The sequence below is a fragment of the Thalassophryne amazonica genome, chromosome 10 (genome assembly GCF_902500255.1).
Source record: "Thalassophryne amazonica chromosome 10, fThaAma1.1, whole genome shotgun sequence".
Lineage (NCBI taxonomy): Eukaryota > Metazoa > Chordata > Actinopteri > Batrachoidiformes > Batrachoididae > Thalassophryne > Thalassophryne amazonica.
The window spans coordinates 64,663,012-64,676,578 of NC_047112.1; the positions used below are offsets into that span (position 1 = coordinate 64,663,012).

At 40.2% G+C, this 13,567-nt stretch overlaps 1 protein-coding gene across 2 annotated transcripts in view; it reads right to left on the reverse strand.

Moving 5' to 3' along the window:
• Positions 1-283: 283 nt before the first annotated feature.
• si:ch73-61d6.3 (occludin) overlaps positions 284-13,567 on the reverse strand; it is a 75,119-nt gene continuing 61,835 nt past the window's right edge. For both annotated transcript variants that reach the window (XM_034180136.1, XM_034180137.1), the window contains exons 5-9: positions 12,797-12,960; positions 6,377-6,595; positions 3,866-4,037; positions 756-797; positions 284-544 (exon numbers count right to left, since the gene is read on the reverse strand). In XM_034180136.1, coding sequence (XP_034036027.1) covers positions 443-544; positions 756-797; positions 3,866-4,037; positions 6,377-6,595; positions 12,797-12,960 — 699 coding nt within the window. In that variant the 3' untranslated portion in view covers positions 284-442. The remainder of the gene's footprint in view (positions 545-755; positions 798-3,865; positions 4,038-6,376; positions 6,596-12,796; positions 12,961-13,567) is intronic.

Below are 13,567 nucleotides of genomic sequence, written 5' to 3' on the forward strand. Positions count from 1 at the left end.
TCTAATCAATGAGAGCGTGTGTAGTAAGAATGTTACGTTTTGACCCCTAAGAATAGGTCAAGGTTACCAATCTCTGAACTTGTCCAAGGTCTGTGTCCCAAGAATGTTCCCTGTGAATTTGAAGACCCTGGCAGTAATAGGACTGGACCTATGCTGAGCACAGACAGACAGACGGACGGACAGATGGATGGACACAAAGTCTTCGCAATACATGTACAGTTTGGCATGATATAAGTGACTAGGAAGCTGAAGGAAAACACAAATATAGATTATTATCATTATTATTATTATTACAGTATGATCTGTGTACACGTACTTTGGTCACAGCATTTCTGAGTTTTTGTCACTTTGTGGAGTGTACGTTAGCATTTGGGCCGTGTTCTCCCAGTGTGTGAGTGTTTGCTGTTCCAGCTACAGAGCTGTGCGTCAGGACCCAGCGACTTTACGAGTGGTTCCTGTCGTAGTTCTTCACCATGCGTTTGATGTGGAACAGTTTGTGTCTCAGCCTGCGACATTCCTGCTTCTTGGACCGATAGTCAGCTGTCTGCAGGCAACAAAGACAATGTTTCATTTGGCAAACATTCGACAAGACAATAGTTCTGTGATAAATTATCATCAAGAGAAATTTTATGGAGAATAACAAGGAACATACATCCAAAAACACTACGAGAATAAAATGAACTTACATTCTGAAGCAGATCATTAATATGCCACACAGGATTTTCAAACAGGTTAATAAAATGTTCCATCCTCACCTGCTTTAGGTCCTTCAGTTGATTATATTCCTCTGCTACAGCCTGAAGGGAAAATATATATATTTATATATATTACAGTCACATTTTCCTCATATTTCAAATATGACACAAAAGTGAAAACAGGCTCATATTGTACAATAGAGACTTTTATCTGCTTTTTATATAAATATGGTTTTATAGGGGAACTAGGATTCACTCCCTCATCTCACCGCTGAACTAAACCAGCAGAACATTTTCAGGTTTGTTATGCCTGGTTCACACAGCGAGATTTTAACATTGCTGGTAGGTTTTCAATATCTGAGAGATCGCACACATGGTGATTAAAAAACCCCATAGATATAACAGTTTTGGTTGTACAGTGTGTGGTGTGCAGCCACACGGTAAGACAACACACCAAATGTGAACAGATTTCACTCACGAACATTCCCAGGTCAAAATCTCTCGAGATCAAATGTGACTTCGAAATAAACAAACATGGTGGATGAAGAAGAGGCAATGGCGACATTTTGTGGACTATTTCTAACTGGAAAAAAAAAAAAAAAACGATACAAAAAGAAAACAAAAAGGCGTTTGTAAAAGGAGTGGAGAAAGCGTGAGCACCAGACTTTCAGGTGCGCCATGACAGCTGTTTTGATTTTGGATTCCGCTCTGTGCATCTGTCACCTTGCTTTCTGATTGGCTACACGTCACATTCAACAGGCTGCGTGCTTGTTTGTGCTCAGGAGACACGCTGGGATAGCGGGCCAAGACAATCCAACATGTTGAATATCCACGATTTGAGGTCTGAGCAGTCCCGATGTCCTTCTGAGCAGATTAGAACGCTCTTAATGCACCACAAACAGCAGAAATATCTGATAAAATTGTCTTAAGAGCAATCACGATAGTCGGGGTGCCCTTAAGATAGTCAGAAAGGGAAGATCAGGTCAGATATCGGCCTAAATATCTTGCCGTGTGAACCAGGCATTAGACAATCCCACAAGTAAAAACTGCCCTCAAGCCAGATATTCAACATGGCGTCCAAAATGGCTGCCCCGCCTAATTAAAAATGACCTATAACTGACAGTTTTGAAAATATTCTCTGACAATTAAGTTTTAGGTCACAAAAATATATCTGTGTCTACACCATTTTATTCACAAGTTTTAAACTGAAAATGGTGCCAAAATAGCCGCCAAATGACTTCTTTCAATTAAAATGCATCATAGCGGCTAATATTAGAATTAATATAAGAGAACATCACATTTTAGTTTCTTGGTTGGTTGGTTTAATTTTGGGACGTGGTGCAAAGCGGTGGTTCTAGCTCCACTAGTAGTAGACGTCATTAGAGTTCAGTTTTATAGGCCTTCATCATCTACTGTGACATCATCTAAAATGACTACGCTTAGATGACATTGTGGTCAATGATTGCCTGATAGCTAACTTTGTCAACCAACAAAAATGTGCCTTATCCAGCACTGGTGTCGCAGACTGAACGGTCTGCCCCTAAAAATCGATCCGCCTGCCTCCACTGCGCATGCGTCATTTCGGAGCTCAGCGGCACGTCTGAAACAGAGTCTCTTCACCCAAAACGATCAAATGGATTAATGGGATTATTAACCATCAGATGACAAGGTAAAACCTCTTAAATCATTCTAAAGTCAGTTTTAAGCAGAAACGAGGCCATTTTAAGGAGAAACTCTGCGAAACTCTGACGCTTTGAAATGACCAACGCGCAGTGAACGCATCAGCTAGCAGCTCATGTAGCTGCGGCTCTGATCGCTTCCTTTGTCTTTTATGATGAAATAACGCTGGATTTATGTGGAAATGATTGTTGTACAAAAGCTTCAGATATCTGTCGCTGAGATAGAGGATGACTGGAGTGCAGTTTGAAGCAGAAATGAGGTGATAATCTGTGAACCCCGGCTAATGACGCATGTGCAGTGAAGGCAGGCCGGACTGATTTTTAGGGGAGACCGTTTGGTTGGCGAAACCGGAATACAGTATGCTATACGGGTTCCTTGTATCAATCACTGTAAAAATATGGTTGGATGCTCATCTTGTGCAAACCCAGACATTCACAGACCTGCAGAGAATTCTCATATCTGAGTTAAGGATTTATTTTAATCATCCTCAAAGTCCCACAATTCCATGACTGTTCATATAGCTACAAGCCAAATTTATACCAGAGACATCTTGTTTTAGACTTTTGCAACATATGTCAGAGATGCCCATATCCAAATTTTCTCTGTGAGACACGTCCACTGAGCCTGCCTGGGGTCTGTGCAAGACAACCAAAAGGTATGTTTGTTATTACAGGGCTCCTGTTTCTACTCTCCTTGGGCGTGGTAACCATCAATCCCCTTTTCCTTTAAAGACAGTGCATAAAAACAGGCAGTGTGGCTGCAGACTTCAATTACAATGATTCTAAGACAGATAGGGACCTATATTAGGTTGCTGGACAGGTCTAATTACGACACCTGTAAAGACACAAAATGGCCAGTGGTGAATTCAGACTACACATAACATGAGTGAATCTGTGACCAAATATCACTTAAAGTCTGGTCCCATTCCACTGCACTTCACTCTGTGTTCAATGACTGAGTGAATTCAACAAATTCTACTTCAGACTTTAAACTATGTAGGAAAAATGGAGACACTGGCAGTGTTGGTTCTTTCTCTCTCTCTCTCTCTCTCTCTCTCTCTCTCTCTCTCTCTCTCTCTCAGGTCAGGTATCCGCAAATGAATTTATTTGAGCTCATTTTCAGCAGGTTTTCCACAAGCCTAAATTTAGTAATGACCCTCTGTGTCTTTATGCAGACACCAGGGTATTGCTAATTTAGTAAATTACATACAGCAGAGGTAGTTGTTGTTTTAAACACTATTATTCAGACAAATTAGCATTTCAGTGTATACTTAAAATCTTTCTCATCTTTTGCAGAGTTCTTGCCTTGAATCTGTAAACACATTACAGTCTGTTTGTTCCTTGAAGCTTATGAAGGAAAAACCAGCTGCATTTGAAATTGTGATGCACATCTAAAAACTTCAGCAGAACTGTGAAGTACAAATTTTTTCAATGCACAAAACTGATTTTTGGCAGTTACACTAATAAAATTGTTGATGTTGTGTATCTGACCTGGTATTTTGCAGAGGTGTCATCCAGCGTGTCCAGCTGCTGGCTGAGTTTGTTCAGCTGGTCATTGATGTCGTCCATGTCGGCACACAGGCGCTTGTACTCCCGAAGATCAGCATCAAACTCTCTCTTATAGTCGTGACGCTGAGCATCAGATGTTATTTCTGGGTACATGCTACAGGAGATAAGAGCAGTAAAGAAAAATCAGGCATTCATTATTAATAATCATAACATCTATTTATTTAGGGCTTTCTGAGGAATCAAAGCACTAAACATAAACTCCAATAATAAAAGAATAAATAGCAATAATAAAAAATACACTCCAACAATAGACAACAATCCCAAATTAAAGTGCAACTTATGCTCAGGTATGACGATAATACTGTACATTTAGATCCATTCAGGTGTATTCATATCTTTTACATCAATAAAGCTTCTTCACATCACTCCCTGAGCACTTGTGAACAACAAAAGTGCACATAAACAACTTCACTGAATTATTAGTGCTGGTGTGAATGAATTCAATAAAAGTTTAACTCCAAAAGTGGTCCTCATGTAGGGGCCTGATTGGATCAAACAACAGTCAAGTATGTCTACTCGCTCATAAACTCCCATGACTGCCAAGTCTTATACCTTTGGCCCAATTCTGTCATGGTATCTGGGTTCAGCCCATGTGGAAAGTCATGCCTCAGGGATTAGTGATTCTCCTGGACATAGCCACATAAACACAGTGTGGCTTCAAGGTGTTTATATGCCATAAAGATTAGGAATAAATGAGTATTACTAATAGTAAAATATCTGAAGAACCCCAAATCAACTGTTTAGAAACTTCTATACACTTAGTACGGTATCAGAGCATTTTCCCCCTGGTCATCCCCCTCTTTCTGTTTCACCCCTGGTCATTCCCCCCAGCCCTTTTTTCCCCTAGTCTTTTCCCCCTAAGTCATCCCCGCCCCCACTCCAGCCCTTTTCCCCTCCAGTCATTGATACGCAGTGCTAAGCAGCGTACCAATGATCCTCGCCCAGTATCCCTTCACATTGGAGACCTCCGCATTACAGGCCGACCATCACTGGTCAGCCAGCTCTTCTTCACGACAGCAACACGGATGGTCCACAACTTCTGGTATTTTCTGCTGAAGCAGAGTTACATCCCCTTGCACAGGCTAATCACTGGTTCGTGGATGAAACTTTCAAAATTGTGCTGGAATTATTTTTCCAACTCGACACAATCCATGCTTTGATTAACGGGCAGGTTATCCCTTGTGTCTATGCTCTGCTTCCAAACAAAGAGGAAAGAATTTATAATTCCCTATTCACAGCACTGAAGCAGGAAGAGGGCAACTTAAATCCAGTCATCTTGATGGATTTTGAGCAGACAGCCCTCAATGCAGTCCAAACCGCCTTCCAAAAAGCAGAGCCGCAAGCATACCTTTACCACTTGGCCCAATGTGTGCACTGTTGTGTGCAGGTGGAAGGGCTCCAGGAGAGAGACATGCTACTGACCCAAGCTCTCCCTTGCAACCAGGATGTTGCCTGTTTTTGCCTTTGTGCAAATTGTGGTATTGCCCACAATTTGCAGCTATAAACAATGTCCTAAAAAAAACTAATATTTTGCATATTTGAAAAGACTCATTGATACAACACTTTACATGCCAAATGATCAAATACTAATGTCAATTTTTCATGCTTGTTTGTAAATATTTAGTTGTTATTTCATTGGCTGCCTATACTTTTTAGGGTCCATTTAAAAATTCTTATGTTTGTTTTTAATCTCGTCAGTGTTGCCTCGTCTAACCTCTCTGAGCTTCTTCATCCTTATGTACCGTGTCCGTCTCTCAGGTCAGCTGACCCGCTGGAAGTACTAAAATCCAGAAGGAAGCTCAGAGGGGACAGGGCTTTCTCTATTGATGCTCCTAAATTGTGGAACAGCTCGCCCTTGTCTGTGAGAGACGCCCCTTCACTGCCAACTTTTAAAGTTCATTTAAAAACTTATTTTTTCTCTTTGGCATTTGGCCCCAGTGAGACTTAGTTTTAAATTGTATTTCTTATTCATTTATTTATATGTATGTTTTAATGTGCAGCACTTTGTATTATTGGTGACTGTGTTAAAGTGCTTTATAAATAAAGTTGGTATGTTATAATTACAAATAAAGTTCCATTATATCAGGAACATGTTTTGTTTATATTTACTGTCGTATGTACAGTTTGAAAGGTAAATACAATGTAGTATAAAAGAAAACATGCACAGGTGTGTGTGTGGGGGGCAGAATGGATCGGGGGGTAATGCCCTAGAACCCTTAGTACATGTGATGTTTCTGCCCAGATGACATGCGTTGCACCACTCTGATTTGACTTTGCTTTCTTTAGCGTCCAGTTATTCATTCTGTTCAGAGTGTTTAGCTCTGAGCCTGTGGGGGAAACAGTATTTGGCAGCAATCTACATTCTGTGATTTTGGCTAATGAAATTTCCATCTCTAATCCTGCACACAGTATTTGTGGAAGATTAACTCTCACCTCTCAAACTCTTCTGGGTCAAGTTCATTGCCAGTCTCCCCTCCTGTCGTGCACTCTGTCTCATACTGAGACTCATCCAGTTCCGGGTTGCGTCGGCGTCTCTTGCCCCTGTTGGCTGAGGGCTTGCGGCTGCCCCCTGTTTCTTCTGATGGGCTGGAGCTGGTCCTTCCACCATGAGAAAATGCCTGTGAGGGTCGACTGGTGGTCTTCTCAGAGTACCTGCAGGAGTGCAATGGACAAAACTGAAAACACTTCAACAGGTCCAACTTTAAATATTGGTGCTATTCTTTTAGCTTCACAGTCCAAAATGAACATCGCTGGATTAGGGAGGATATTTACAATACTGTTCAGAATAATAGTAGTGCTACGTTACTAAAAAGATTAATCCAGGTTTTGAGTATATTTCTTATTGTTACATGGGAAACAAGGTACCAGTAGATTCAGTAGATTCTCACAAAGACCAAGCATTCATGATATGCACACTCTTAAGGCTATGAAATTGGTCTATTAGTAAAAAAAAAAAAAAAAAATAGAAAAGGGGGTGTTCACAATAATAGTACTGTGGCATTCAGTAAATGAGTTCATCAATTTTGTGGAACAAACAGGTGTGAATCAGGTGTCCCCTATTTAAGGATGAAGCCAGCACCTGTTGAACATGCTTTTCTCTTTGAAAGCCTGAGGAAAATGGGACGTTCAAGACATTGTTCAGAAGAACAGCGAAGTTTGATTAAAAAGTTGACTGGAGAGGGGAAAACATACGCAGGTGCAAAAAATTTTAGGCTGTTCATCTACAATGATCTCCAATGCTTTAAAATGGACAAAAAAAACAGAGATGCGTGGAAGAAAACAGAAAACAACCATCAAAATGGATAGAAGAATAACCAGAATGGCAAAGGCTCACCCATTGATCAGCTCCAAGATGATCAAAGACAGTCTGGAGTTACCTGTAAGTGCTGTGACAGTTAGAAGACACCTGTGTGAAGCTAATTTATTTGCAAGAATCCCCCGCAAAGTCCCTCTGTTAAATAAAAGACATGTGCAGAAGAGGTTACAATTTGCCAAAGAACACATCAACTGGCCTAAAGAGAAATGGAGGAATATTTTGTGGACTGATGAGAGTAAAATTGTTCTTTTTGGGTCCAAGGGCCGCAGACAGTTTGTGAGACAACCCCCAAACTCTGAATTCAAGCCACAGTTCACAGTGAAGACAGTGAAGCACGGTGGTGCAAGCATCATGATATGGGCATGTTTCTCCTACTATGGTGTTGGGCCTATATATCGCATACCAGGTATCATGGATCAGTTTGGATATGTCAAGATACTGGAAGAGGTCATGTTGCCTTATGCTGAAGAGGACATGCTCTTGAAATGGGTGTTTCAACAAGACAATGACACCAGGCACACTAGTAAATAGGTAAAATCTTAGTTCCAAACCAACAAAATTAATGTTTTGGAGTGGCCTGCCCAATCCCTGGACCTAAATCCAATTGAGAACTTCTGGGGTGACATCAAAAAAACTGTTTCTGAAGCAAAACCAAGAAATGTGAATGAATTGTGGAATGTTGTTAAAGAATCTTGGAGTGGAATAACAGCTGAAAGGTGCCACAAGTTGGTTGACTCCATGTCTCGCAGATGTGAAGAAATCATGAAAAACTGTGGTTATACAACTAAATACTAGTTTAGTGATTCACAGGATGCTAAAAAAGCAGTCTGAACATAGTAGTTTTGAGTTTGTAGCGTCAACAGCAGATGCTACTATTATTGTGAACACCCCCTTTTCTACTTTTTTTTTACTAATAGCCCAATTTCATAGCCGTAAGAGTGTGCATATCATGAATGCTTGGTCTTGTTGGATTTGTGAGAATCTACTGAATCTACTGGTACCTTATTTCCCATGTAACAATAAGAAATATACTCAAAACCTGGATTAATCTTTTTAGTCACATAGCACTACTATTATTCTGAACACTACTGTATACATAAATATAATCTGTTTGGGATCCACCTGTGTGTTTGCGAGTCCGTCCCTCAGTGGCCTCAGCAAGACTATGCTATACCAAATCATCGCTGACCCAAGATATTTAGGACATGAGTTCACCTCACAACCCTCTTACACAGGTTCAAATGGCATCACAGTTGACCTACTTTTTCTGGGTCAAATCATGGAAGATTCAAAGGTTGACAAGCGCCAAAATATCGGCCTTCTCTACAGTACCAATTCAGCAGGAACTGCTGGTGGTTCTTCAGGGCAGATTACTTGTTGCATTTTATGTCATACAGAGATTCTTTCATTCCTCTGCCAATGAGGATAAGTTTTACCCTCCACTTGTTTTATGAGTATTTTTCAAATTAGTTAAAAACAAATATTAAATAAAAAAAATTGTAAAAAGGTTGTGCCTATTCTGGAATAGAGCACATCTATTTAACTTATGATGTGGACTGGGTTTAAAGAGCAGAGACAGAAAATTCTCAAAGATATACCGTATTTGCCCATCGGCCCATGGCTGAGCTTCAGTTGGTTAAGTGCCTACCTGAAATTAAATTAAATTACAAGGAACACATTTCATAAATGAGAAAAGGACAAAAACAAACACAAACAGGTGAGTTATTTGTGATTTATTTTTATTTGTGATGAAATCCGCTATTTTATTGAGATGAGTATTCCGATGAAGGGTGGGCCATGCTCGTGCATCGGCCCACCCTTTCTTTGCATGGAGGGACCTGGCCGAATACGGTATATGTTTTTACAGTGCAAAATTGTTAATTTGCTTTATTGAGGTGACCGGTGAATAAATTAGTGGTATGTCTCACTTCAAAACCAGACTAAACCAGTTCATAAATACCTTTTGGCGTGAGCTGGATAAACACCATGTGGAGAAAACTACATGCTTTGGACTACACATGATTACTGTCACCGGCAGCCTACAATTTGACTCTGTCCATGAAGCAGGTACTGCTTCTCAATAACAAAAAGGGAAACAATCACTTTCTTAATGTTTGAAAGGATCTGCAGAGGAAACCAAATGCAGCCTCCAAATTTATTTATTTTTTTTTATCAAAAATACATTTTTTTCAACAACAGAGCACTTCAGGTCTTCGTGCTAACATGCCACCGCTTATGAAAATTGGAGCTCTGATCTTTTTATTTAACAAGAAGATCAGCAAAACAATATTCACAATGCCCACAGTGAGGCTTTGAGTGTAAATCTGACCAAGCCAGAGATCAAAGGGTACTGATGTTAAGAATGTGGACTGGAAATCCTTTAGTCACACAAACATTGTGTTACTGATGCAAAGACTAACAAAAATAAGGTGCTTGAGAAATTCACAAACTTCCTCTTGTTTCCTTTCCCAGAATTTTTGCCAAACATTACACTTAAGAAACAAAAAATTCAACACACTTTCAAAGGTCACACATGGTACTGTTTGTGGGCAGGACAGCACATGTTCACGGGTTTGAAAGCACAGCAGTGGCAATTTTAAGTATCCACACCCACTGCTTTCAATGCCATGTCTGAACTGAAAATCAAAGGTTTTATCTCAAGCAAGATTTCATCCCCCTCAAAAAGTGTGGGAGGATTAAAAAGAGATATTCTAAGGTGTGACCAGGTTTTTCACATTTACAAAGTGAAAAACCTTGGGGTGATCTTCGATCCCACACTGTCCTTTGACCTACACATTACAGAAATCACCAGGTTAGCTTTCTTCCACCTCCATTATATTATATTATATTACTGTCTCTTCTAGGTTGGATTACTGCAATGTTCTGTTCTGATTTACTGCAGTCTTGCATTAGAGTTCTCCAAATGGTTCAAAATGCTCTTGCTAGAACTTATTATACCCCATATTACCTGCAAGGTTAGATTTTTATCAACGAAGTTGGAAGTTGGGCGAAGGTTATGTTTTTGCCCCTGTTTTGTTTGTTTGTGAAAAACCTGCAACCCACAATTTTTCATATATTGTTATGAAATTTTTACTTAACATTCATATCCTGACAGGAAAGAACTGATTCAATTTTCAAGGCCATAAGTCAAAGTCAGGGAATATCCCTCTCCTTTAGCATTGAACAAATTAAAAAAAAATTCATAACTCAAAAATATTGAATTTCGTTCATATTTGAGAGTATTATGTGGGATGGTATACTTAATGCTGCGTGTACACATAGGCAGGACACGTTACGAATGTCATTTCTCTGTCATTCGTGGCACATTCCTGACATTTTTAATGTGACTTAACGCATCAGAATAGGTTTGTTAACAGTGTGTGTCGGTGCGTGATTTTCGTGGAGCATGTTTTTGGCTGTTAAAAATCTTCCACAAATGTCACGCACCACCCTCATTTCCTCTCATGTCATGGAGTTCGCAACTGAGCGTGTTGATCCGTCTTGATTAGTGGTGATCCTTAACAGAGCATGACGGCATTCGTAGTGGTTCCTGTTATGATTCTTGGAGCCCACACATCACGTGTTGTTACGAATTGACACAGAAACTGTCAAGTTTTGACACGAATTGTAACGCGGTGTCACATTTCACTGCACACCACTACGAATCACTTCTCTCACGTCCGCACAATTAAACCCTGCTGCACCGCATTCAGTTTTAATGCTGCAGTATGCCAAAGGAGGACAGTGACATTGACCGTGCGTAACAGTTCATGATAATTCTCCAGCAACATGTGCCATTAATCGTAATGCGTGGTAACAGGTTGCAACAGTTCCTGAGGACTCCTGACGCCTCTGCCTCGAATCATCACATTCGTGATCAGTGACCAAGAATGTATACTTTGTGGGATTCATGACCCTAACCTTAACCAAATGACAAAGCTTGATCTGGATCTCATCCGGATTACATATTTTGTGGCCATTTAAATTTAACATTGAAAACCCCGTTTAATGTATATTTTACATTATATCTCAATCAAAAGTGCCTCTGCTAAAATTGGATGGAGGTTCCAATTTTGCTGTTCCTGTTTGTCTATCTTCCAGTCATCAGCTGGAAACCAGGTGCCAAAAAGCAATGACAAATTGTGCATAGCAGAGATAACCAATGTTCTGTGAAAATTATCTGAAAAAGAATTCAGAAACTGCAAAGTTGAAAACAGAAATTTTAAAAAACATGAAAACACCACAAAAAAAATTTAATTTGGCTTATTAAAAGTCACTTCTAACAGGACTTTGACCTTGAAAAATTTTTTCAAGGTAAAAATTTGTGGAATTGGAAACTAGGTTTGCGCTCTACGAGCACAGTGCTCCAGTAAGGTTTTGTTACTAACATACAAAATCCTTCATGGACTAACGCCTCCCTACGTGGCCAATCTAATTAAAGCCCCATCACACATAGCAAGAATGTGCAGTGATTACCTGCTGTTAGACAGTCCGGCAAAAAATCCCATTTGGTGTTTGATCAGTATATACTTCCTAGATTTTATTTGTCCGGCTGGACTTTTTAACTGCTGATGAACTGTGCTGGCAGTGCGTCAACTTTCCCCATGTGCTACGTTCTTCTGTCTTGACTCTTGTAGAGAATATGTAGATTGAGATCAGATGATGCTCAACTGCACACAGACCGCTGTCAGATTTGCGTCCCATCTTGATGGTGCCAAGAGTGTTTTGAACTGCGCAACACACTCGGGACAGCCGAGCGAATAGGACCAAATATGTAGACTGCTCAGAGACTGCCATTCATCCATCTTCAGACCGCACCTCAATGCTTTCTGTGGCCGGATGTGTCATTCTGATGCAATTCAGCCTCGGATGTTTAAACCTTACGCACTGGCCTATATTCTGCATACTCAGGACGCAAGACTACTGTGTGTCCCTAAGGTTAAAAAGGAGACAACAGGCCACAGAACCTTCTCTTATTATATGCCTGTTCTGTAGAACAATGTTCCTGCTGAGATAAAAACAATCTGATTCTCTGGAGTCATTCAAGTCCAAATTAAATAATCATCTGTTTATACTTAGTATAACAAACATACTTACTTGTGTTGTATCAAACCATTTTTTCTCTCCTTAATTCTGTCATTAACAAAGCAGCAGGTCTCATTATATATAAATTCTAGGTCTGCTAGTGAAGCAAAGGGTAAACTACCGACAACCACAATACTATAGCATGTTAGATGACTTTGTTTGAACTTTGTTTGATCTCCGTTACCATTAGAATGGCCTAAGCAGTGGGTCACCCTTCTGAGTCTGGTCTGCTTGAGGGTTCTTCCTCAAAAAAAAAAAAACAGGGGGAGTTTTTCCTTACCACTGTCACCTATGTGCTTGCTCAGGGGGTTTCGTAAGGTTATACCTTACCCATCTGAAGCACCTTGGGGTGACTTATTTTGTGATTTGATGCAATACAAATAAATTGAACTGAACTGAATTGTAACAGGTTCTTAAAGTGTTGGACTAAAGAAAACCTGATTGTCACCCACTCATTGTTAATGTAGGTGTCTTCATTAAAGGAGCTGGTGTCCATCTTAGCAGGAGGGTAGGAGATGACACTGTTTGGCGAGGCGTTGAGGACCCCGGCTCCTTTCTCGGACACCACCATTGTCGGAGCATCTTGCAAACTCTGGCTTTCCTCCACATTGTTCACCTACAATGACAGGAAAAAACAAGAGGAACATACTCAGCGAACATAAAGAGACAAACCGCCACATTATCAAAGAACACGGTGTGCTGCGGCCTCTTTTTCAGCCAGATATTGCGCAGAAGAAAACTTTACTCTCCTCAGTTTAGCTAAGACATTGAGACAACCAGATTTGCTTTGTTGTGTCAGATTTCTGATATTAACATCATCTATTGAGCTAACACTGCATAACAACACGCTGCAGTGCAGCAGGTGAAACAGCACAGGGCAGCTTCAGTAATGGTTTTGAAGGAGAAAGCAAAGCTATTTCCACACCACAGGAAACATTACGCTGGTTAGTTCTTAAAGTTTGAGCAGCCACTGAGGCATGAAATTAGAGAGCACAGTCCAACTCCTGAATGAAATGTTAGGTTGTCTGCTTGGTTCACTGTGCTCAAAAACAATGAACCCAGTAACTGTGCCTTTTTCCCCCACAAACCTACTAATTGTGTCAACATGGCCTGAATGATATTGTGTTGCTGTCTTCAAAAATGTGTTATTTGTGGAAAGAATTTCAATGAAAGATTATCAAAATGTTTTTCAGAACACAACAAATTTTGGCAAAGATGAATTC